General features: G+C 38.2%; 3 protein-coding genes and 1 non-coding gene across 4 annotated transcripts; 3 read left to right on the top strand and 1 right to left on the bottom strand.

The window, feature by feature from the left end:
* Nucleotides 1-692: 692 nt before the first annotated feature.
* Nucleotides 693-7,831, bottom strand: cops6 (COP9 signalosome subunit 6). Its single transcript, XM_062425849.1, has 10 exons — nt 7,764-7,831; nt 5,743-5,864; nt 5,497-5,628; nt 4,057-4,145; nt 3,332-3,394; nt 3,180-3,227; nt 2,953-3,067; nt 2,237-2,329; nt 1,877-1,977; nt 693-1,193 (listed from the first exon to the last, which is right to left on the bottom strand). The coding sequence occupies exons 1-10, from the start codon at nt 7,829-7,831 to the stop codon at nt 1,053-1,055; spliced, it is 972 nt and encodes a 323-aa protein (XP_062281833.1). The 3' UTR covers nt 693-1,052.
* A 287-nt stretch (nt 7,832-8,118) lies between these two features.
* On the top strand, nt 8,119-11,552 carry LOC133986072 (F-box/LRR-repeat protein 12-like). The gene is made up of 3 exons (XM_062425848.1): nt 8,119-8,246; nt 8,353-8,428; nt 9,564-11,552. Exons 1-3 carry the CDS (start codon nt 8,146-8,148, stop codon nt 10,608-10,610), a joined length of 1,224 nt encoding a protein of 407 aa, XP_062281832.1. The 5' UTR covers nt 8,119-8,145; the 3' UTR covers nt 10,611-11,552.
* A 1,475-nt stretch (nt 11,553-13,027) lies between these two features.
* aurkb (aurora kinase B) lies at nt 13,028-18,451 on the top strand. The gene is made up of 9 exons (XM_062425511.1): nt 13,028-13,065; nt 14,037-14,075; nt 14,331-14,400; nt 14,482-14,527; nt 14,625-14,813; nt 15,347-15,485; nt 15,746-15,894; nt 16,008-16,182; nt 17,914-18,451. Exons 1-9 carry the CDS (start codon nt 13,060-13,062, stop codon nt 18,085-18,087), a joined length of 987 nt encoding a protein of 328 aa, XP_062281495.1. The 5' UTR covers nt 13,028-13,059; the 3' UTR covers nt 18,088-18,451.
* Nucleotides 18,452-19,984: 1,533 nt separating this feature from the next.
* Nucleotides 19,985-20,066, top strand: trnal-aag (transfer RNA leucine (anticodon AAG)). Its single transcript has one exon. It is a non-coding gene; the product is annotated as a tRNA-Leu (tRNA).
* Nucleotides 20,067-21,038: the final 972 nt, after the last annotated feature.

Here is a 21,038-nt window from a genome sequence, read left to right as displayed (position 1 = left end):
AAATAAAACTGCTGCACAAGTGGACAGGAAGTTTATTAACCAGGGTCCTGACAATAATGAAAATAATTATTCAGACTGTCAGCAACCTCTTTTCTGTCTGATGAGACTTGACCATTAATGTTGAGGCTTAAATTGTACAATTTGATTTTGAATCTAGTAGTACTTCCCAACCACTTTAATGACTTCCACAGTTTCCGTCGTATAGTTCTTGTATTGAGTAAAAGTGTCAAATGTAATATTTAATCTGAATTTGTAACAAAGAATATTTCTTGTAGATATTGCTTTCAAGATATTATTTATTGGGTGCTCCGTTATTTCATTCAAAATCTTTTTTCTGGGGCTAGTTCATAAACTGTCTCCACAACTGAAGGTAATCCAAACAATACGTATATACCTATAAGTCGCTCTGCGCCCCCTTTTCTCCTGCTGTGTGCGCCTGTTTGTCCAAACCTCCAGAGGCTCTCAAACAGCAGGAACACGACTTCAAAAGACAACACTCTCAGCTCCAAACAATAAACCTGCAGGTACACCAGTGTCACATAGCTGACTTTCATGGGCTCATTTAAAAAGTTCAGGTCTAAGATTTTTATGAGTTTTGTGTTGTAGAAAAAAACAAACTGATGATGTCTATCCTGTTATAATTTACACTTATAATCGTTCAGGCTTTAGAAAGAAGACAATTCAAAGTCCCATGAAAAAAAATCAGCAGATCATTTATTACATACAGAAACATCAAACAATAAAACAAACTGGTAAAATAATATAACGTTCATGTACAGTGGATTTGTTGCTCTGCATACGCAAGAAAGAGCCTAAATTTGTACACCTCTTTTTTTTCTGTTTATATAACCAATCGGTGTAAATTAAGTGCTTCTGGACACACTTGTGGTTGAAACTGAAACTGGTTTGAAAAGCTACTGTTGGTTTAAGGATGTTTCTCAGCTGACCAAAATACAAACAAAACAAAACAAAAAGATAGAAGAAAGAAGAAACTGCAGTGCTCGTTTGTCTCTCTACTTCAGCTAATAATAACAATAATAACAACTACCAGCTCAAAAGAAGAGTCCTCTCATCCTCCGGCCGATGCCCTGTCTGTCGTACAGGACGTTGAACTTGTTGATGAACTGGTTCATACTGTTGCAGGTCTTGGTGATGGTGCCTAAGTAGGCCATGAGGCCCACATCATTACATTGCTGCAGGGAAACAGACACAGGTTCAGAAAGCTTGGAAGTGCAACACAGAGTGATACTGTCTGAGCTTTGCTAAAAATCCTGGGTGAAAAACTGCAGACTAAGTTTATTTATTTCCTATTTAAAAGGCCTCATGAACGGACACTTGTACTTCCTTGATTTTATGTATTTCCCTTTTGAAACAGGATGTTGGGGCGGGACATAGTTCAGGGAGGGATCATTCACAAGTGTAAACCAATAAGATATCAGTTTTGGAGAGAAACACAATTTGACTTTAAAGGATAGGTGGACGGGAGAGGACGTTCAAAGATTCATGAAGGTTTCATTGGTTGAAATTTGAATTCACTTTAGCTAGACTTTAACTAGATGTATTAAGCTAGTCAGTAAACCAACAAAAGGCAACATTGTGAACAAAGGAAAACTCAGACTTAAAAGAGACATCATATATTTTTCTTAATGTCAACAAATCCCATGAAAAGACCAGGAATGACAATGAATTGATCCGTATTGCTTCTTTATACAAAGCCTCATTCGTTGGCTTTGCCATGGGATTGTTGATAATAAAGAAAAATGTAGAACGATGCCAGCCTTGATCCTTTCCATAACTGACATGACAGAGAGAGAACTGCATCATGTATTAGGGACATAAACCATTTTGGGTGTGAAACTAAATAAAGCTTGCTTACATCATAGAAGTCGGTTTTGAATTTTATGGTGCTGAGGACAGGCAGTCTGTGGCAGAGGGCGTTCGCTTCTCGAAGGATCTCGTGGTTAAACGGCACCTCTCCTGCGGTGCACGAAGTCAGATGAGAAAGAGAAAAACAAAAAAGTACATCACAGTATATTAAAATTGTGAAGTAAAAAGGAAGAATCCTAACCAGAAACCATAAAACAAGGCTTGTAATCATGGAGGTGTGTCTGAGGGCCTCTCTTAATGGTGTAGAAGTGAGGAAAGGAGACATCTAATTTATGAACAGCTGTTTTCCAGACTTATTTTCACATTCTTTGCACTCACTGCCCTGTTAATGGCCCGCTGGTCCACTCACCTGTTTCCACGGCTTTGACGTACTCTAAAATGATCTTCACCCGGCTGTGGAGCATCTTTATCGCACTGTGCTGGGCTATAAGGTGTTCAGCAACTGTCCGAAACACAGAAAGTATCAGAGTTGAAACTTCATTCATTTTTGATGACAGTCTTATATTAGTCCGGTTAAAAGTTTCAAAATCGTGCACTAAAGCATTCAGTAAACATCTAAAGCATAGGACAACCTGCCTGCTGATTTGGGTGTAGGTCTACCAAGTAAATTTACAATGTAAAATAAGTCACAGCATGCTGGCAAAATTTTCAGATAACCACATATAAAAGACACCAGAATCTCCTGTATGACTCCTACAGACAGAAATTCAATAACATCTGTATCTTAAACACTCTGCAGAGATGAATCCCTTCTGTGTAAGGAAGAACTCTTTGAAAACCAGATCCATTACAGTCCAAAGCTGCTGTTTTAGGACTGATGTGTTGCTGCATATTTTCATATTCATACAAAATGCTCAGAGCATTACTCTTGAAACTGAGTTTATTAAAACTAGAAACAACAGCAGTAACCTGGGCAGTGCTAGCTGGGAAAGGCATTTTATTGGAGGTTATCATAGTCAAAGATAATTCCTGAGATAAGAGCTTTTATAGGTTGCTGTAAAAAAACAAAAACAAAAAAAACAGTGTTCGTAAAAACAACATTTGAGTGGAAATGGTTCATCTTACCTGTTGAGTTTTCTCCAGTTCCGGTGGCGGTCATTCGAGCTACGTGATCAACGCCAATTCTCTCTGCTTCCTCTGTGGCCAGAGTGTATGTCAGCTCAGCAAACAACATGGTAGCCTGGAACAGACAAAACATGAACAATCAACAACAAATCTGAAATATTAACTGATTAAAAAGCAGCAGACTCTTTGATTGTAAATGTTATGTGTATGTTTCACATTAATATTACCTCGCCACTGATGATGTCAATCACAGATTCATATACGCTAACAGGAAGCTGAAGGAGAAGAGGACACATTGTTTAGAACAAATGTCTAATCTACTGCTAATATCTAATTCTGGAAATAAGAGAAATAAAATAAAAGAATCAGAAGTACTCACATCAGTATGTTTGGTCATTGGGTTCAACTTGAGGAAGAGAGGACTCTCAATGATCTCACACACCTAGCAGGAAAGAGAAATGACAGTTATGAACTGACCACAGTCTAAAATAACTATCAGACTATGAGCTAATTTTACTTTTAAAGCCCACAACAAATTAAAGTCTGATAAGCCAGATGGTTTCTTACACAGAACCATTTAAATGTCGTCCATGGAAACTGTTTAGAAAAGGCCCGGCACCGTCACCGGACAAATACTTGGCAGGTGACTGGATGAACCATCTGTCTGTCACCGTCTTACGTTGCGAGTCAGCTTGATTCACTATGCTGATTGGTTGGAACACAAGTGCATAACTTGAAGCCTGACAAGATGGATTCTCCTGTGATATTGTGATCTCTCTGCGTTTTTGCAAATCCAGCTGCCTCACATGGTAAACATGTCTTAACTATTCCCTTGTAATGTCAAAGTTGCCACCGTACGATATTTTTTAAGATGACATTTGTCGAAAGTCACAAAAAATGATCTCTGAATTCTATGAATGATTAACAAAACATGTCAGGCTCTTTGCTATCAAAATAAATATTGTAGATCAGTAATCTGAACAATAAAGGAGACGTGCGCTGTTACCACTGACCTAAGTGGGCGAGGGACGAGGAAGCTAATGTTGCATCTTTTGCTTTCAATAAAACTTACTTAACATTATGCATCTTTCACTTTGTGCCTACCTGCTTGTGAATGTGGATATCTGATTGATCAGGAGGGCCGCCCGTGGTGTACCAACCCAAGAACTCCATTTCTTTGAAGACCTGTTTGACTGAGAGACGACAGGAAATATTAGAGAAGATCTACAGCAAGGACCTGGCTTTGTTCAGCAACCAGCTTTCACACAGAACCTCTAAAAACTGCCAAACTTATGGATCATAACGAATCAATAACTGGATCTAATGCCATTATTCCTTTGTGATACAATCTAAAACAAATTCAGTAGTAAGGAGCAGATCAACCTGATTTTTTTCCCTTTAATTTAGTGTAAGATATGTGATTGTACACAGTGATCTAATGCAGTATAAGTGGCTGGCATGAAAACACATATGACACAGGACAGTATAACCGACAGTAACCCCAAGAAAATAACAAATAATTTAAACAAATAAATACAATTTTGGCTTAATACTAGATGCACATGGTGTGTGTGTGTGTGTGTGGGTAGGCGTTTGGTGTGTTTGTGTGCAAGGAATACGGAGCAAAGAGAGCAGAGGGGAGGAAAGAGAAGAGAGAAAAGAGTCAGGACCCCCGAGCCCCCACAGCCACCTGGGCCCAGCGTGAGATGAACCCAAAATGCAGAACTATGAATGAATGAATGAATGAATGAATGAATGAAGGCTTTATTTCAAACATGTAGAAAAACAAAAACACAGAAAAAATATAAATATATGTATCTTACATAACAAAAAACAACAGTCAAACGCACAAAACAAGGAAAACAAAATTGATTAAACATGTTTGAAAAGGAGTAGGAAGAAGCATTCGCTTATTGAATCCTACCCCTTCTCCAATTTATAATTCAACTATTTATTATTTATTTATTTCCTGTGTGTTTATATCTTATTTATGTATGTATTTTAATCCTAATTGTTATTTATATTTACTTATTACCATATCTAAATAATCAAACATATTTGTCTGATACAGACTCAAAAGAAATAAAATAAATAAAACAGATAAACAAATAAATAAAGAGAATAATATGTGCAAACCCTAGTGCTCGTCCCACCCTCCTTCCTCCCTGTACCTAGTGTAAACCATGTGCTTATACCGCTGTTTAAACATGTTCATGCTTGGACATTGCTTCAGCCCCCCCGACAACTATCTTTTGCTTAAGATAATTTTTTAAGAAAAAATATCCAAATTTTCTAATTCCACTTTCTCAAATGTGGATATTTTCAGATTTTTCTATGATAGTTGGTCCGGACAAAACAAGAATTTGAGAATGTCATCTGGGCCTTTGGGAAATAGTAATCAACATTTTTCTGACATTTTATAGACCAAACAACTAATCGATTAATCAATAATGACAATAATCAGTAGCTGCAGCCCTAATAATGAGTCCTAAAACAATATGGAATTGAATTAGAGGCGTATTCTCATCCATAAACATCACTTACATTGCTCCTCCTTGGTGTAGTAGTACTCCTTGTCAATATGTACTCTGTCATCGATGGTATGAGACATTAGTTCAAAGGAGTTCATCACCTCGATGTTTCGACCCTCCTGCTTCCCGATCAGAGCTCCAATCACTGAGCAGCAGAACAAACACAATGAATCACATCTACTGTAATTAACATAAGACGAGTTGAACATTACTTTAATGCTTACATGCCATCTTTCTGGTATAGGATTATCATACGTACCCTGCATTGGTCTTCCTTCCTGTGAGCGGATGCGTATCCAGTGGTCAGATATGTTGAGGATAACCAGAGGGTGTAAGGCCACAGAAACGCTCCCGGTGACGCCCGAGGCCATGACACTGGGGCTGGCTGCAGTCACAGAGAGACACAAACAAGTCATGCTTTAACTACTATAATAATAATTAGTTGATCAACAGAACATTGATCAGCAACCTTAACGTCTCAGGTGTGAGGATTTGCTGCTTTTCTGTTTTATGCAGTTGTAAATTCAACAAATTTGTGTTTTGAGAAAGTGAGTCGGGGAAAAAAAATCTATTTAAAAATGTGACTTTGGGGAAATTGCAAAATAAATAGTTACTTGCTGCCCTGAATCACAAACATTTTTCCATATGAAAAGTAAAACTGGAGAAATAATTTAGACAGACATATAAACCAGACCACATTAGCTTAAAGGATTATGTTCACAAATCTTTCAATATTGTCTAAAACAACAGTCAGGTCATCGTATCAACAATGGAAGACGTTTTCCTCGCTATAATCATTCCTCCTGTTCAAAATCCACAGTGTCCACACAGTCATTTAAAGGTTTATCTGAAGCTTATGAGGCTTTAGCAGTCTGAGTTAGTCAAATTAAATGGATATCCACCACATTTACAGTCTCTTTAGCATCAAATTCCCTCTTTGTGTTTCCCAGCTGAGCTGTAGAGGTAAAGTAACAAAAAGAGGGACTTTGGCCATAAAAAGACTGTAATGTTGAAAGATATCTACTTGATTTGACTAATTTGATGGCCGAAGCTTCATATTAGCTTCAGATAAGCCTTTAAACATTTTGCACAGAAGGAGCACTGTGGATTTTGTCTCCAATCACTTACATTATGTCAGTATGAACAGCAGGAATAATTACAGCAAGGAAAACCTGTTTCAGTGTTCATTTGGGCACCTATTGTTTTAAAACAGACTTAAAAATTGTGAACATGTCATTTAAATATCAGCATATATATCTGGGCAAATAATTAAAGTGAATGGTGAAAAATATATTGGAGTATTTTTTAAAACAGTATCATAGCTTGTCCAGGAGACACGCTGACAAGTTTATATTTCAACTGCAAAATGTCCTGCCCTTGTATAGACTTGATTGAACAAAATAACAATAAAAAAAAGTAGTAAAAACTGATTTATTCAGCCATACAAGTAATACTAATACTTGTCCAGCAGATGTCACAGTGTCGACTGTATCAAATGTTTCCAAACAGTGAAGCATTTTCAACACTTCATATTAATTCAGGGCTTCAGAAAGCTTCATTTCCCCATCAGTATACTCTGGTTTGTAGATAATTTAGACAGTAGATAAAGTTTATCTGTATTTGTTTTATAAAAACAAATCTATCTATTTTTATTTCACAAATTATCAGTATGATTATATACTTATGACTATTAGCATGATTACTAAAGCTACAGCTTCTACATTTATTCTTACTGTTACATTTTCATATGTTTGTATTTCTCATGTGCATTAGTCTCAAATAGTATTAATGTTCACACTTGTTCTGTGATATTATCGGCTTGTCAGTCATCTGTGAAGCACTTTTAATTAGCCCTAAGCTGTATGAAAGCTGCTTTACAAATACAGTTTGATTGATTGGTAAAAGAAACTGAGCACAAAGCTCATTTCCAGCATAAGAAAAGAGCAGAAACAGACAGCTTTAGGCCGGCATGTCTCACATATCATGGCCAGTGGGCGCCCAGGACAACCCCAGCCCATATTTGTTATTATAAGTTAGTCCTGTGCATACATGTGCTGACACAGACACGTTTATGTGAAACCTCAGATGAGAATATGTGCTCATTTGTTGCCGTGTAATGTTACGTTCACTTAAACCCGCTCATGTCAACAAGCTGGCTCTAAAACCCACATATCCACCACCCTGAAGCCTCTACTAACACCAATATAAAACACTTGCTACCGACTACACATAGCTCCAACGCTGATATAACACAGATATTAATACATAAAAGAGAAATACTCGCCTGCCCCGTCCACTTCCATTCCTCCACCATTGCTGGTCGCCATCTTCTCCGGTGAACCGCGCATGCGCACTGGGCGTTCACATAGCGGGCTTTAGGTGGCGATGTGGCTGTATTACAAACGCTTTAAAACGTGCTTTTTACTGCTCATTTAGGCTCAGATATTTGCCAAACATTACGATAAAGCAAGGATGGGTTTCCTCTGACACACGATGTGTTGTCTATGAAGGAGTATGTGTGATTATTTTAAAGATATTTTATCTGCTGCTAGGTCCTACAGTCACCGGGCTGCTTTTTCCTGCGGATTCCTGATTTGGGCGCAACCAATGTGCGTCTGAATATCAGTCCGTCTACGAGGTTTTAACAGTTTTGTTTACAAAAATGGATGAATTTAAATCCTGTAATCTAGACTACTTTCCAGAAAACATTTTAATTGACGTGCTGTCATATCTGAGCGTACGAGAGCTAGTGCGAGCCGGAAGGTAAGCTACTTTAAACTTTGCTGTCAGTGTTTTTTTGTTGTTTTTGTTACCTGTGTTTTTTTGTTGTCACATGATTATCTGTTGTGTTTCACGGTTGTGGTTTCAGAGTCTGTAGGAGGTGGAGACGCCTTGTGAAAGACCAAAGATTGTGGAGAGTTGTCGACCTGACAGCATGGAAAGGGGTGAGGAAGCGTTTAATAACATGGCTTCACCTGTTTTTTTCTCTTTAAATCAATGTAGTCTTCATTTCATCAGACGACAGCACATAAAGGACACAGTGGTGCTGACTGGTAATGTAGCCGTACCACATTTAATTTACTAATGCATGCAGATCTGATTATAAATGCACCAATAACAATAACTATCATGGCAGAAATCCTGGATTCAATAGCCACATCAAATCAATGCTTACATCTTAAAAACATGTCAAGAAACAGACAAAAAAAGTGCCACTTAAAGCAGGTTAGGGCTTTGGTAACTTTTCTGATTCAAATGCTGCTGACTCCTTATTAAAGATGAAGAAAACTAAACACATCATGCCAGCTCACAGGTCTCCTCACTGGACTGAAGAGAGTCTAAAATAAGATAAGATGTATCTTTATTGATCCCCCTCGGGAGAAATTCAAATTGACACAGCAGGATAGTGGAAACAATGTAGTGGTGTAATTAAAATTACAAAATAAATAAAATAAAATAATCTCTGTGTAAATAAATCTGCAATACATACATACATACATACATACATACATACATACATACATACATACATACATACATACATACATACATACATGTACAATAAATTCCTGAGATTATAAACGTGTGCAATGTTCCTGGGATTTACATAGTAAGGTGAAATGTTCCTGTTAATCTGAATGAACATCTCGTTCCTCTCACACATGCAGATGCAGTTTGTAAAGTAGTTACGGTGTCCTATCGAGCTGGAGCAAACCTGCAAAGAAATATGACATACTCTGACTTGAACTACTGATAAATCCAATTTAAAAACCATCACATTTCACTGAACCTTAAGCACTCGCAATCATCCCCCTCTCAGCTATGCTTTTACATCTCTAGTATTTACTTATCTTCTTTTCTAAATGTTTTCTATTGTTTTAAATGTATTTTTAATGTTTGATGCTGTCCTTCCTTTTAAAGTTTTCCATGCTTTATGTAAAATACCTTTAATTGCCTTTGTGCTCTACAAATAAACCTGCCTTGCCTTAAGCCTCCGTTGACATAAATGCTATTATACATCGGTTGTGTCTTTGCAAATATTGGCAGTCCATTAAATATGGACTGTCCTTTGTGTGTTAGGTGACATCCCGCATACTTTGGGTTCTGCTGCGTCAGTTCCTGGGTTGTGGACTACGGTGCCTACGGTTGCGTGGTTTGCTGCTTTCTGCCCGAGGGGGCACCTTTCTCTCTGAGTCTTGGCTCAAAGCTTTGTCCACAAAGTGTCCTCGCCTGAGTAAGCTCTACCTGCTGCATGCAGACCTGAGAAGCCTCCCCAGTTGCCAGCTCCTGCCTAAATCTTTGCAGGTGCTAGAGCTGCGTGGCTGTGAGCTGCCTCAGGGCTTTTTTGATCAGAGCCTTCCCACTTCCCCTGCTGGTCCCCAAGAAAGAGCAGAAGCCACATCCAGTGTTGGTGCTCAACAGAAAGGACGGGATCAGAAAGGAAAAGGGCATAGCTCTCCATCAGGGATTTCTATTGAGAGGTTAGTCCTTAACAACGTTCCGTCTTTCACGGACCAGCACCTGCAAAGTCTGACATCATGGGAGAGGCTCAGTCGACTGGAGCTACGTGACACCTTTCGTGTTACAGCTAATGGGCTCAGGAGCTGTGCTGCAAAGGATGGCGTCTGCGGTGTGGAAGGGCTATTCAGGCTCAAGTTTCTGGAAATAGGCATCACCGGGCGGCAGGGCTACCAGTTACAGATGGCCTCCCTGGGGCTAGGGGCAGGATGGCTTGGACTAGAGGAGCTGAGTCTGGGTGGTAAAGAGGTGGGGCCAGGCTTGCTCTGTGCCAGCCGTCCGAAGGATCTGAAGTGTCTGTGCCTTTGGTCCTGCACGCTCAGCGAGATGCAGATAGTACGGAGTTGCAGGACGCTCCGTGGGCTCCGAAGACTGGAGTTTTTGGACGTGATCTTCCAGCCTCGGCAGTGTCCACCAGTGGTGGAGGGAGAGGGTGATGGTGAAGAAGAGCAGGACAGTGAGGAAGCTGTAGGTGGAGACAACAACAATGATGAGAACAAACTCGACACAAACGATCCTATTCCAAGTCTGCGCCGCTCACTGGCTGTCCTGCTGCCACGCTGCTCACTAGTTTTCACCAACTGCTCTGTTCAGATAAATTCAGATTAAATAAAACAAAGTACCCACTGCTGCTGTGAATGAGTGGCCGATATGGATCCTCTATTACAAAGACATGTAATTTTATATAGTGATAGCGTTATAATCAATGAATGAATTATGTTTTTTATCGTGTCATGCTCACAAGACACCATACTTTAATAGAAGCCACAATGCTGCATATACATGTTCAAACTGTACTACGAAAAACCTAAAAGTAAAGAAAACTGATTCTCAATTTCACAATCTTCATAGAAACTTGATTTTTAATGGAGTCATCCAGTATATTGTGATGTGGTACTTTTTCCGGGTAATCAATAAGAAACTTTTTATGGATAAAGTAACCAGTTGTTGGCTAATCCAGCACACGAAATAGCTGACAAATCAAAGTACTTCATAACATCAATGCAAACATCATAAAAAATGATTTAGAAGTTTTTTATCATACTCTTTTAACTCAGTTGCAATATAAAATGTATGTCACTGTCACTGACTGTGCGACAGGAGGTGTAGCCTGCAAAGGCAGAAAAATGAAGCGCACTGTTTGAAATGATGCACCTGTTTCCTGTTTCTTCACCGCTTTTCAACAATGTGTACATTAACAAAATGATCTGTTAGAAGCAGGTGTGTGATTTTTGTTTTTTGTGTTACAGAAGAACAACGCAACACATTTGAATTCATCTTTATCAAGTCCAAATTCTGTCTTCTTTTTCCATATGTGAATTTTTTAGAAATTGTGAAATAAGAAATGTTACTTGTTATTGTTTGTTTATTGTATACATGAGGGAAAATATAGGAGATAGTGTCTTTGACATAAAGTGTGTTAAGAAAATTGAGAAGGTGGGATATTAAACAGTTTTGAATACATCTTGATGAATAAATCCTCAAGTATTGTTTTTCTTGTAACTTAATTTGATTGATAGATATTTAAAGACATTAAAGATTTGTGTTTTAACTGAATGAATTGTCATTGAATTCAATGATTGATAATCAAGTGTTCATATAGCATCCCAACAAAAACACTGTGAAAAACCTTGAAAACAGTACATGCTGCTTCTGTATGGGGAATACAGATATATGGTACTTGTTTTGTGTAATAATCAGGACGTAAGTAACGCTGAAACAATTAATTTACGAATAGATTAGTTGATTAGTAGAAAATCTATTGCTATCACTTTGGATAATGGATTAAATATTTAAGTATTTAAGCAGAAACATCAAATATTCTCTTGTTTCAGCTTTTCAAGTGTCAGGCTTTATGATGATTTAAAATGTTTTTTGGTTTACTTTCAGAAATTGAATGTTTGACAATAGTTCCTCTACCACTGGAAACATCACACCCCAAAAACAAAAACACATTAGGCTTGTGGTAACAGCGGGTTTATTCCACATTTGCATTTATGACAGAGAACAATAGAGTAGCATGGTCATCTGTTGGGGACAACAGTGCATTCTCTGTATGGACAGAGGGCATCACGCTTTATAAATCATGGATTATTATAAGAGCTTATAATACACCCATGGCTATACTGTACAGATTTTTACTGGCAATAAAACATAAAAAAATAATTGTTTACTTAAAACAATGGCAAATTTAATCTAAGACAAATAATCCTACCAAATGAAGCCAGATCAACTTGTATGTGCTTTTCAAGTTAGTTAACATTATTTTGTCCACTAACATTCACACAACAAGTTACTCAGTGGGAAAACCTCCTTTGCTTCGAGGTTTACCCATAAAATATTACTAATCAATGCAGATATATAAATTTACAACAGCAGGTGGCATAGTTGTCCTATTTGACTGGACTTTACCTGAACTCTTTCAACTATGTTACACATACCCCCTCAATCCTGCTAAATTGGGCCACAATAAATGAGGAAAGCACAAGAGACACACATTACAAAAATTCAGTTGTGTAGTTATAAGAGCATAACTCAGTTAAAGTCGGAAACTTTCCACTTGGGATTGACCAATGTACAACCCTCTTATTATAAAAACTGCTCTATAACAAATAATACTGCATGATACCCCTGTTAAGTACTAGTGCAACAAATATATAAAACATGATACAACAACAGGGTTTAAGAGTCTGTTGGGCATACAGTCAGCAGGAATTGATATTTAAGAAAGATTTGTAAAGGACATCACGGCCATAAATACACTTTCAATTTAATGTGACAAAAGTAATGAACGAGTAATGTAATGAACTAAAACCACAGTTTGAACACACTTTTTAATGAGAGGGGGAGGAGGGCGGGTCGACGTCTGAGTGGCGTCGTTATCCTCCAATCATGCGCCTCCTCTCGCAACATTTCCAACCAATGAGAGCCCATTATCTGTAGCCTGCCGACCAATCAGGTTCGAGGAGAGGGGCTTTTGAAAACGTTGGCGGCCGAGGAAGTTCAAAATATAGAAAGACTGCTTTACCGTCAATACTCGCTACATTACTTCACGACGATGCAGGTAAGGTTTTTATTTTCTTTATGTTTAGATGGCGAGGTTGGACTGGGCAACAGTTGATAACACAAAACAACGTCTGTCTGCTTAAAAAGTGTTGCTAAGGTTGAAATAGACTTGAGCTAGCCGGCTAACGTTGGGTTGGCTATTCTCCTGAGCTAAAATATCATAACGACACCATGTATATATATTTACTGTAATAACAATAGGCAATATGTCCTGTAAGAACACTGCAAAGATACACTTTATCATGTTTTACCTAAAGTTAATTATCCCATGAGGCTGTATCGTTAAATGGTCCGTAAAATGAGGCCTACTGCTCCTTCATCATTGTTTAAAATGAGTTATTAGTTTAAACATGCAACAGGCCTTTAGCAGATTCTGCTTACTGCACGTACAGAAACACATGCACCTTATTCTTTTATTCAAGATATAAATGAACTTTCAGTATCGTATTATAAGGTAATAAAACAAGGTTCTAACGTTAAAGTGTACCCTGTCTGTATAATTAATGCCACACATAGCATATCCTTTTATAGTATGATGTTGAAAATGTACCAGACCAGAAGAAACACTTTTACACTCCACAACACAACAGTCCAGATAAGGGCTGCAACTAAGTCATTACTTTCATTGTTAGGTCATCTGTGTGTTATTTTCTGAATTAATCAATCAGCTGTTTGGTACACATAATTTAGTCCATGTCATATATATTTTTCTATGCAATGGGCAACATATATTTAAGAAAGAAATATGTGGGGAAAATTCAAAGAAATCCAAAATGGCTTTATTGAAAAACATCATGTCATTACAAGCAGTTACACATTTAGGTGAAAATCACAAGAAGCCAGATGAACATAAATACCACTGACTATATTTTATATCGTCTTAATGGTTTAAAGTGGCTGTGTTTTGAAAAATCAAAGAACATGGTAGCAAAAATATAATATGATCTGTATGTCTATATTTCTTTACAGAATAAGGAAAACTATGAGCCCAAAAGTTATCAAAGACTGGTAAGATGTAATACTTGTAAAATTATGTGTAACTCAGGCCACTGTGTTCAGTCAGCATTTTATTATCAGCTATTTTACTGTAACAAACAAGCTGCACTAATATAAATGCCCATATGTGAAAATACTGGAAACTAGTGTTAACTAAATGAAAACGATATGTGTAGTTCTTATCTTTTGTAACATTGTATCGTGGTGTTGTCAATCGATTACCGATAAAGTATTTAATGCATTTTTGTGTTTGCTTCTGAATTTCAGTTTACACCCGCCAGCATGGCTGCAGGCCCACAGCGTGTTCAGGTGAAGACAGACAAAAGTGCCGTCACAGGTAATGCCACCATCCTCACATACAGATGTCATTCAGAGACCACAGGGGATGTGCATGTATTGATTGTTTTGTCACTTTTAGGCCCTGGAAGAGAGTGTGTTGGCTCATCCTCCAGCGCAGTTTCAAAGTAAGTATATTCACTACAGTGTCCCCAGTTGCGTTATAGTTTATAAATTTGTTTTCACAATGATCATGAGAATGTCCATCCTTCCACTTTTCCTCAGTAAAGTCACTATTGATGACTTTGATATTGGTCGACCGCTTGGAAAAGGCAAGTTTGGTAACGTCTACCTTGCGAGGGTGAAGAAGCTGCAGGCCATCGTGGCGCTGAAGGTGCTGTTCAAGTCACAGATGGAGAAGGAGGGTGTGGAGCATCAGCTCAGGAGAGAGATTGAGATTCAGGCCCATCTCAAGTTAGTATACTGCAAACATGTTTCGTCATCACTTGTGTATTGATATTGAGCTATAATTGTCACAAATGCTCTACTTTATTTCAGATATGCTCCATGAGCAGTCTTTCCAGTATCCAATGATCATAGTGACTGACAAAAATTAAACTTATACCCACATTAATTGTGATACTTTGCAGTCTTGTCCATTTCTCTCAATTTTTGTGAAAATCTTTATATTGTAAGAGTGATGGTAAATCTAACCAACCATGATATGGAGTAACTCATTTTCTAACTCAGATCGTCCCTAACCCATCAACAATATAAAGGCTGACCAGGAGTAAAGCTGGCCTGATTGGCTTAATTCAGAGCAAAATGTCCCTCAGTACAAATATTTTCTAGCAGGATGTTTGCTACCACCCGCTGACTTATACAGGAACATAAATCAACTGTTCTTATGTATCTACCTAATATTAAGGCTATTAAATAAAAGCTGGTTTAATTTAATTTGACAGTGGGCAATGCATTGTTATAAAAATGTACTGTTTTCTCCTCAGGCACCCCAACATCTTGCGCTTCTACAATTACTTCCATGACCGAAAGAGAGTGTTCTTGGTGCTTGAGTACGCCCCACGTGGTGAAATGTACAAGGAGCTACAGAGATGTGGGAGATTTGATGACCAACGCACTGCAACAGTACGAGTTCATTATTTTCTCAATTAACTGTTTAGCTAGTAAACATTCATCACAATTGTCACAGTGACATCTTCAAATGCCTTGTTTTATCTGCCCAAAGTTTACTATAATTGAGTGAGAATGAGCAAACTTGAGAAACTGGAATAAATGTTCTGTATTTTTGTCGGAAAAACCACTGAAACAATTATCAAAATAGCTCTGCTTTTACAGTATAGAAACCCTGATGTTGTGATCTAATGCTAACCTCTTTAAATTTCCAGTACATGGAGGAGATATCTGATGCACTACTGTATTGCCACGAGAGGAAAGTGATTCATCGTGACATCAAGCCAGAGAATCTGCTTCTCGGCTATCGCGGAGAGCTGAAAATTGCTGATTTCGGTTGGTCTGTCCATGCTCCGTCTCTGAGGTGAGAAGTGCCATTATGGTTCCATAATGTCGTTAAGCCACCATGGTCAAAACTGCTCTTGACTGCTATATCCTGCCACACAAGTCAAACCTCTTGTTTTTAAACCTTTCCAGGCGTCGTACAATGTGCGGGACACTGGATTACCTTCCCCCAGAGATGATTGAGGGCCACACACACAGTGAGAAGGTGGACCTGTGGTGCATCGGGGTCCTCTGCTACGAATGTTTGATCGGCAACCCACCTTTTGAAACTGCCAGCCATTCAGACACATACAAAAGAATTATGAAGGTTGGTGGTTTTTTTATGGACGTCTAGTCCAGCTAATTGGACAAATGTATGTTATCTTAAGTGACTGTACCCACTTTTCAGTCTGCAGTGTGTGAGAGGAACATTTCAGGTTGCTTAAATCTTTTACAACAATTGGGATAGTTAAAGATGGGCTTTACCAGCGCTGGAGGTCTGCCTTGAAATACGTACATGCCCATAATCTGTATATAGTGAAATGATTATTAGTCGCTATGATTGTCCCTCCTGTCCATACTGGCCGTAAAGTGATCAAGTATGAGAGACGTTGGGGAAAATGCCTCCTAAAGTTGAGCTGAAGATGATGTGAGGCTTCCACAGTCTTAGTTAGAAATATGAAGTCAATTTAATTCTCCAGCATCACACCGAAGAAGTATCAAGGGGGAAATCTGTTTTTAAAAAGAGTAGCTTTGGAAAATACACACCTGACTTTTCCAAAATGGCCGTGCTCAGACCGGGTCTAGCCTGGCGTGAGACTTCCACCTGGTGATCGGCACTTGGAAATATAAAATAGTTACTGCCAGGGGGCTGATTTCAGTCTGAATGTCTGCTCATTCAGATTACTGGAGGGTGCAGCTTCAGATGTGCTTTTAGAGTGTAGTTTTGCACGGACTCAGGATTGTGGATTTTGTCCCTCATCATCACTTACACTGAACTTGTTTTAATAAGGGATCCCATCACAGCCAAGTTAAACAGGAGGAACAATTGAACAAAAAGAACATCCATCTTCATATGGCCATATCAGTAGTTATGAGATAAACTTGAAAAATTGTGAAACTGGCCTTTAACAACTCAGGGTTAGCTAACTAATTTGGGAGATAAAAAAAGTTGAGACTGCTTTAAACATCAACATAATATACTGAACACACAACACATGTCTGTCTCAACTTTGTCCAACCTTACTTACTGTAGTGCTTTACCTCAGTCTTAATAAATTGTTTTAGATAAAAATGTCCAAACTGTTTACCTGTTTACAACTTTGCAAAATTGTTTGTGTTACCTGTCCTGAAAGATCTTGCTGTGTTCCCAGATCTCAACAGTTAGTATAATGGTCAGGTTTCCTCCTGGAAATAGGTTAGCGTAGGTGGTCAGGTGGTGTTAGATTAACAGCCCTATTTTGAGTGTTTAGCTGTTTCCAGATTCCAAATTCAAAGATCTCAAAGTCTAGCAACACTTATAGCATGAAGAACAACTTCATTAAGAGACTAATGTGTTTTGGTTCAGGGCTTTCATCAGGGTCACCATAGAGAGATTATTTCTGTTCTGCACCAGTGGTAACAAACATAACAAATATCTATCCTGAGAGCACAAGTACAGACATTTGCCCTTTACCTTAATGATAACTTTGGATTTGTAGTTTTTACTCTTCTGTTGTATCCTCATTGTGTTCAGACAAACCATGAAGTGCCTGTGTCATCCTGCCACTAGTGGTGTGCAATAATGCTTTAGAAATATAGCGTCAGTATTTGGGACATGATATATGTATAACATCAATCAAGCAACCCACAAATACTGAAGTAAAGTCTGATTAGAAACATCCGGGTTATGTATCCATAGTGAGTTAGTTGTGATAATACAAGAGCTCTCCTGTTATTCACTGATTTGTGTTGATTCTGAGGACATCTTGGAGCGTGCATACCCTCTGTAGTAACATCACTGTACTTTGGACTATGTATGGTTATAACATTAAACATTAAATTAACTTGCTGTTTTCAGGTGGATTTGAAGTTCCCCAAGAACATCTCAGAGGGCGCTCGGGACCTGATCTCCAAGCTGCTTCGTCACAACCCCACCGATCGTCTGTCACTACAGAGCGTCATTGATCACCCATGGGTGAAAGCCAACTCCCGCCGAGTCTTACCTCCCATCTGCCCCACCAAGAAATCCTGAGTCCAGTTGCCCATTTTGCGTATCTCCTTCTAAAAGGTGTTTTATCTGTCCTCCAAGAGACTCCAGGGCCAGCATATTCCGGTTTCACTGCCATTATTCTGGCACATTTTATGTTGGGTATGATGTGCCCACTTTTTATATTGTACAGTGTGATGTCATTATCCGTGTCCAGAATCTTACCTATACGTCTTTGTGTGTTTTTTTTTATTGTAATTTCTTTTCTGAAACCTTTTCTTTTTAAAAAAAAATGTACACAGCTCTTTTTGATTTCTGTATCTGCCGGTGTTGACACCAAAGTACTACTGTTAGAGTTACTCAGGCTACGTATATTCTGAAATAGCTTAAGATGAGGTTTTTGAGGGTTGGGTTTGGAAAGCATGTTTTATTTTCTCTCGAGCTACACTTTAAATTCTAATAAATACTATAAAATAATTTTGTTGATGTCAAATTGAATAATAAATTCAACCAAGGTTCAGATTAGGTACAACAGTGTAATACAACATCCCTAATTTGGAGGCTATAGTTTGCAGTTCTGCAAATAATGGTAAACTTTATTTATATAGCACAAGTCATGCATAGAATACAACATAAATAGCTTGATATAAAAGAAGAGAATCAGGATTTATGATAAAACAAAACCAAGAAAAATTTAGGAAATAAGATTAAGCAGCAATGAACAGACCCTCATGCGAGTCAGAAGGAGCAGCAACAGTTTTACCGCTACTAGAGGTCGAGTGACACGGCTCTGAATTGTCAATTGTGTATACATTTTAAATGAATTATGTGTCATCTAGGCTTCACTTCCTGTTGCCTGTAGGAAATACTATAAGTGAAATATTAATGCAACAACTGACATGGATGTACATTTTCATTAATGTTGGATATTTCATGTAGGATATAACTATGATATCTACAAGATCATATGAGATATCAAGTTTTGCCACTGCATGTGCACTGTTTCGTTGGGTTTCATGCACATCAGCACCAAAGACATTTTCAGAATAAATCAGGGGGCGCTACAGAGCCCTTGTGCCATGATATGAAGCAAAATAATTATCAGATCGAACATGGGTGCAAAGTTTTATGAGTTTTATGCATCTTGAAGGCCTCAAACATGTGTTTGTAAGATGAACATTGACACAAAAGATCCAAAATGGTCTACTTGACTGACTGAATGATGATGTCACTGAATTTCATGAACATGCAAACAACTTTATCCCAACATGGCCCTGTGTTTTAGGAGATCTTTGGAGTGCAGTCTAAAGATTTAGTTGTTTAAATGTACAGCCTATCTGTGTGAGATTTTGCTAATGTGTTATCCACCATGTCATTTATAGATTAATGAGGGTAACTAGACTCAAAACTGGATTAATATCCCCAGGGGCACCTGATTGATAATCCTTGCCATACACTCAATACAAATGAGTTTATTACAATTGAATAACGCTGTGGAAACCTTGTAACTCCATACAGTATTTTGTTTTGGACATATTAGGTTTCCAAAAGCAACGATACTTATCAAAAGAATAACGCCCTGTGTCATATTTCTGTGGAGCACTTATTTTCTCCCATCCTGGAGGGCCCCTTTCTGCACAAGAGCCCCTGGGAACTTGCCAGGATTGCCTGTATGGTAGACCCGGCCATGACCGGACTAAATATGTTGATTCAACCAGAAGTTTCCATTCCAACATTCATGAAGTATGGATTTATTGCAGGATTGTCACATCAGATTGAAGTCTTTTCATGAGTTATGACCATCAATTTACTCATATATGAGTTTATATCCAGTATAACATAAAGTGCAGCTACTGATAAATGTATTGGTGTAATTGTTGAGTTAACAAGTTAAAGACTAGTCTCATCTTCAGAAAGCTATTTGACGTTCATGGGTGAGCACGGTAGCGTGGCCGAGCGGTCTAAGGCGCTGGATTAAGGCTCCAGTCTCTTCGGGGGCGTGGGTTCGAATCCCACCGCTGCCATCACTTTTTGTAAGATTCAAAACATTTCCTATTAAAACGTGTTTGCCGTCAAAGGCAAAATGAAAGTTTCCGTTGCCCGTGAAACTTTCAACATTGAAATACGTGTATGTATTTTTTTCCAGGATTGCGAAGTCATTACCCAGAATAGGGCGGGTCATGACTTCGCCTTCCTAGGAGAAAAAATGGCATAACACAGTCACTGCAAGGAAACCATAAGTAATGTTGTATTTTAACCATTTACAACTATGTAAATGTATCTAAGCATTCTAGTCAATAAAAAACACGAATTACACCGAATAATATACTGAAAAGTCAATGAAATGTGGATGTTTCTCCTTGCTGCACATGCACCGCTAGAGGTCGCCAAATTAACGACTAACCTGGTTGCCTGTTAGATATTTTACACCACTACAGCCTGCATGAAAAATACTTATAGCTAGATGTAACCTAGTGTTGAAAGAAGTATTCAGAGCCTTTACATTAATATAAGTACCAATACAGCAATGTTAAAATACTCGATTACAGGTAAAAGTAATAAGTATGGGCATCAAACTGTAGTTAAAGTATTACAGTAAAAGTAGTGGTTTGGTCCCTCTGACTGATATATTATTATATATGACATAATCTATTATTAATAGTGAAGCATCAGTGTTAGAGCAGCATGTTACTGTTGTAGCTGCCGAAGGTTGAGCTAGTTTACAATACGTTATATACAGTTAGCTATTAGTCCAGTGGTTCCCAACCTAGGGGTCAGGCTCCTCCAAAGGGTCACCAAATAAATCTGAGGTGCTGTGAGATGATTAACGGGAGAGGAAAGAAGGAAAAACAAAGTTCTGATACATTAATCTGTTTACAGTTTTTGGACTGTTTCTCTAATCTTTGATTTTTGGTGAAATATCACATGTGAGAAGTTTAGAGGGAAAAAATCACTATTTGGTCGAGCTGTTAACAACTCAAACCTCTTCAATGTGA

This window comes from Scomber scombrus, chromosome 9 (genome assembly GCF_963691925.1).
Source record: "Scomber scombrus chromosome 9, fScoSco1.1, whole genome shotgun sequence".
Lineage (NCBI taxonomy): Eukaryota > Metazoa > Chordata > Actinopteri > Scombriformes > Scombridae > Scomber > Scomber scombrus.
This window is presented reverse-complemented; position numbering and strand designations above follow the sequence as displayed.

Coding starts and splice junctions, on each gene's coding strand:
- cops6 (XM_062425849.1), bottom strand. CDS start 7,831: ATGCGCGGTTCACCGGAGAAGATGGCGACCAGCAATGGTGGAGGAATG. Junction 4,146..5,496: donor CTACACCAAGGAGGAGCAAT/GTAAGTGATGTT, acceptor GTCGTCTCTCAG/TCAAACAGGTCTTCAAAGAA. Junction 3,228..3,331: donor CAATGACCAAACATACTGAT/GTGAGTACTTCT, acceptor CTTCTCCTTCAG/CTTCCTGTTAGCGTATATGA.
- LOC133986072 (XM_062425848.1), top strand. CDS start 8,146: ATGGATGAATTTAAATCCTGTAATCTAGACTACTTTCCAGAAAACATT. Junction 8,247..8,352: donor GAGCTAGTGCGAGCCGGAAG/GTAAGCTACTTT, acceptor TTGTGGTTTCAG/AGTCTGTAGGAGGTGGAGAC. Junction 8,429..9,563: donor ACCTGACAGCATGGAAAGGG/GTGAGGAAGCGT, acceptor TTTGTGTGTTAG/GTGACATCCCGCATACTTTG.
- aurkb (XM_062425511.1), top strand. Junction 14,076..14,330: donor CCAAAAGTTATCAAAGACTG/GTAAGATGTAAT, acceptor TCTGAATTTCAG/TTTACACCCGCCAGCATGGC. Junction 14,401..14,481: donor AGACAAAAGTGCCGTCACAG/GTAATGCCACCA, acceptor TGTCACTTTTAG/GCCCTGGAAGAGAGTGTGTT.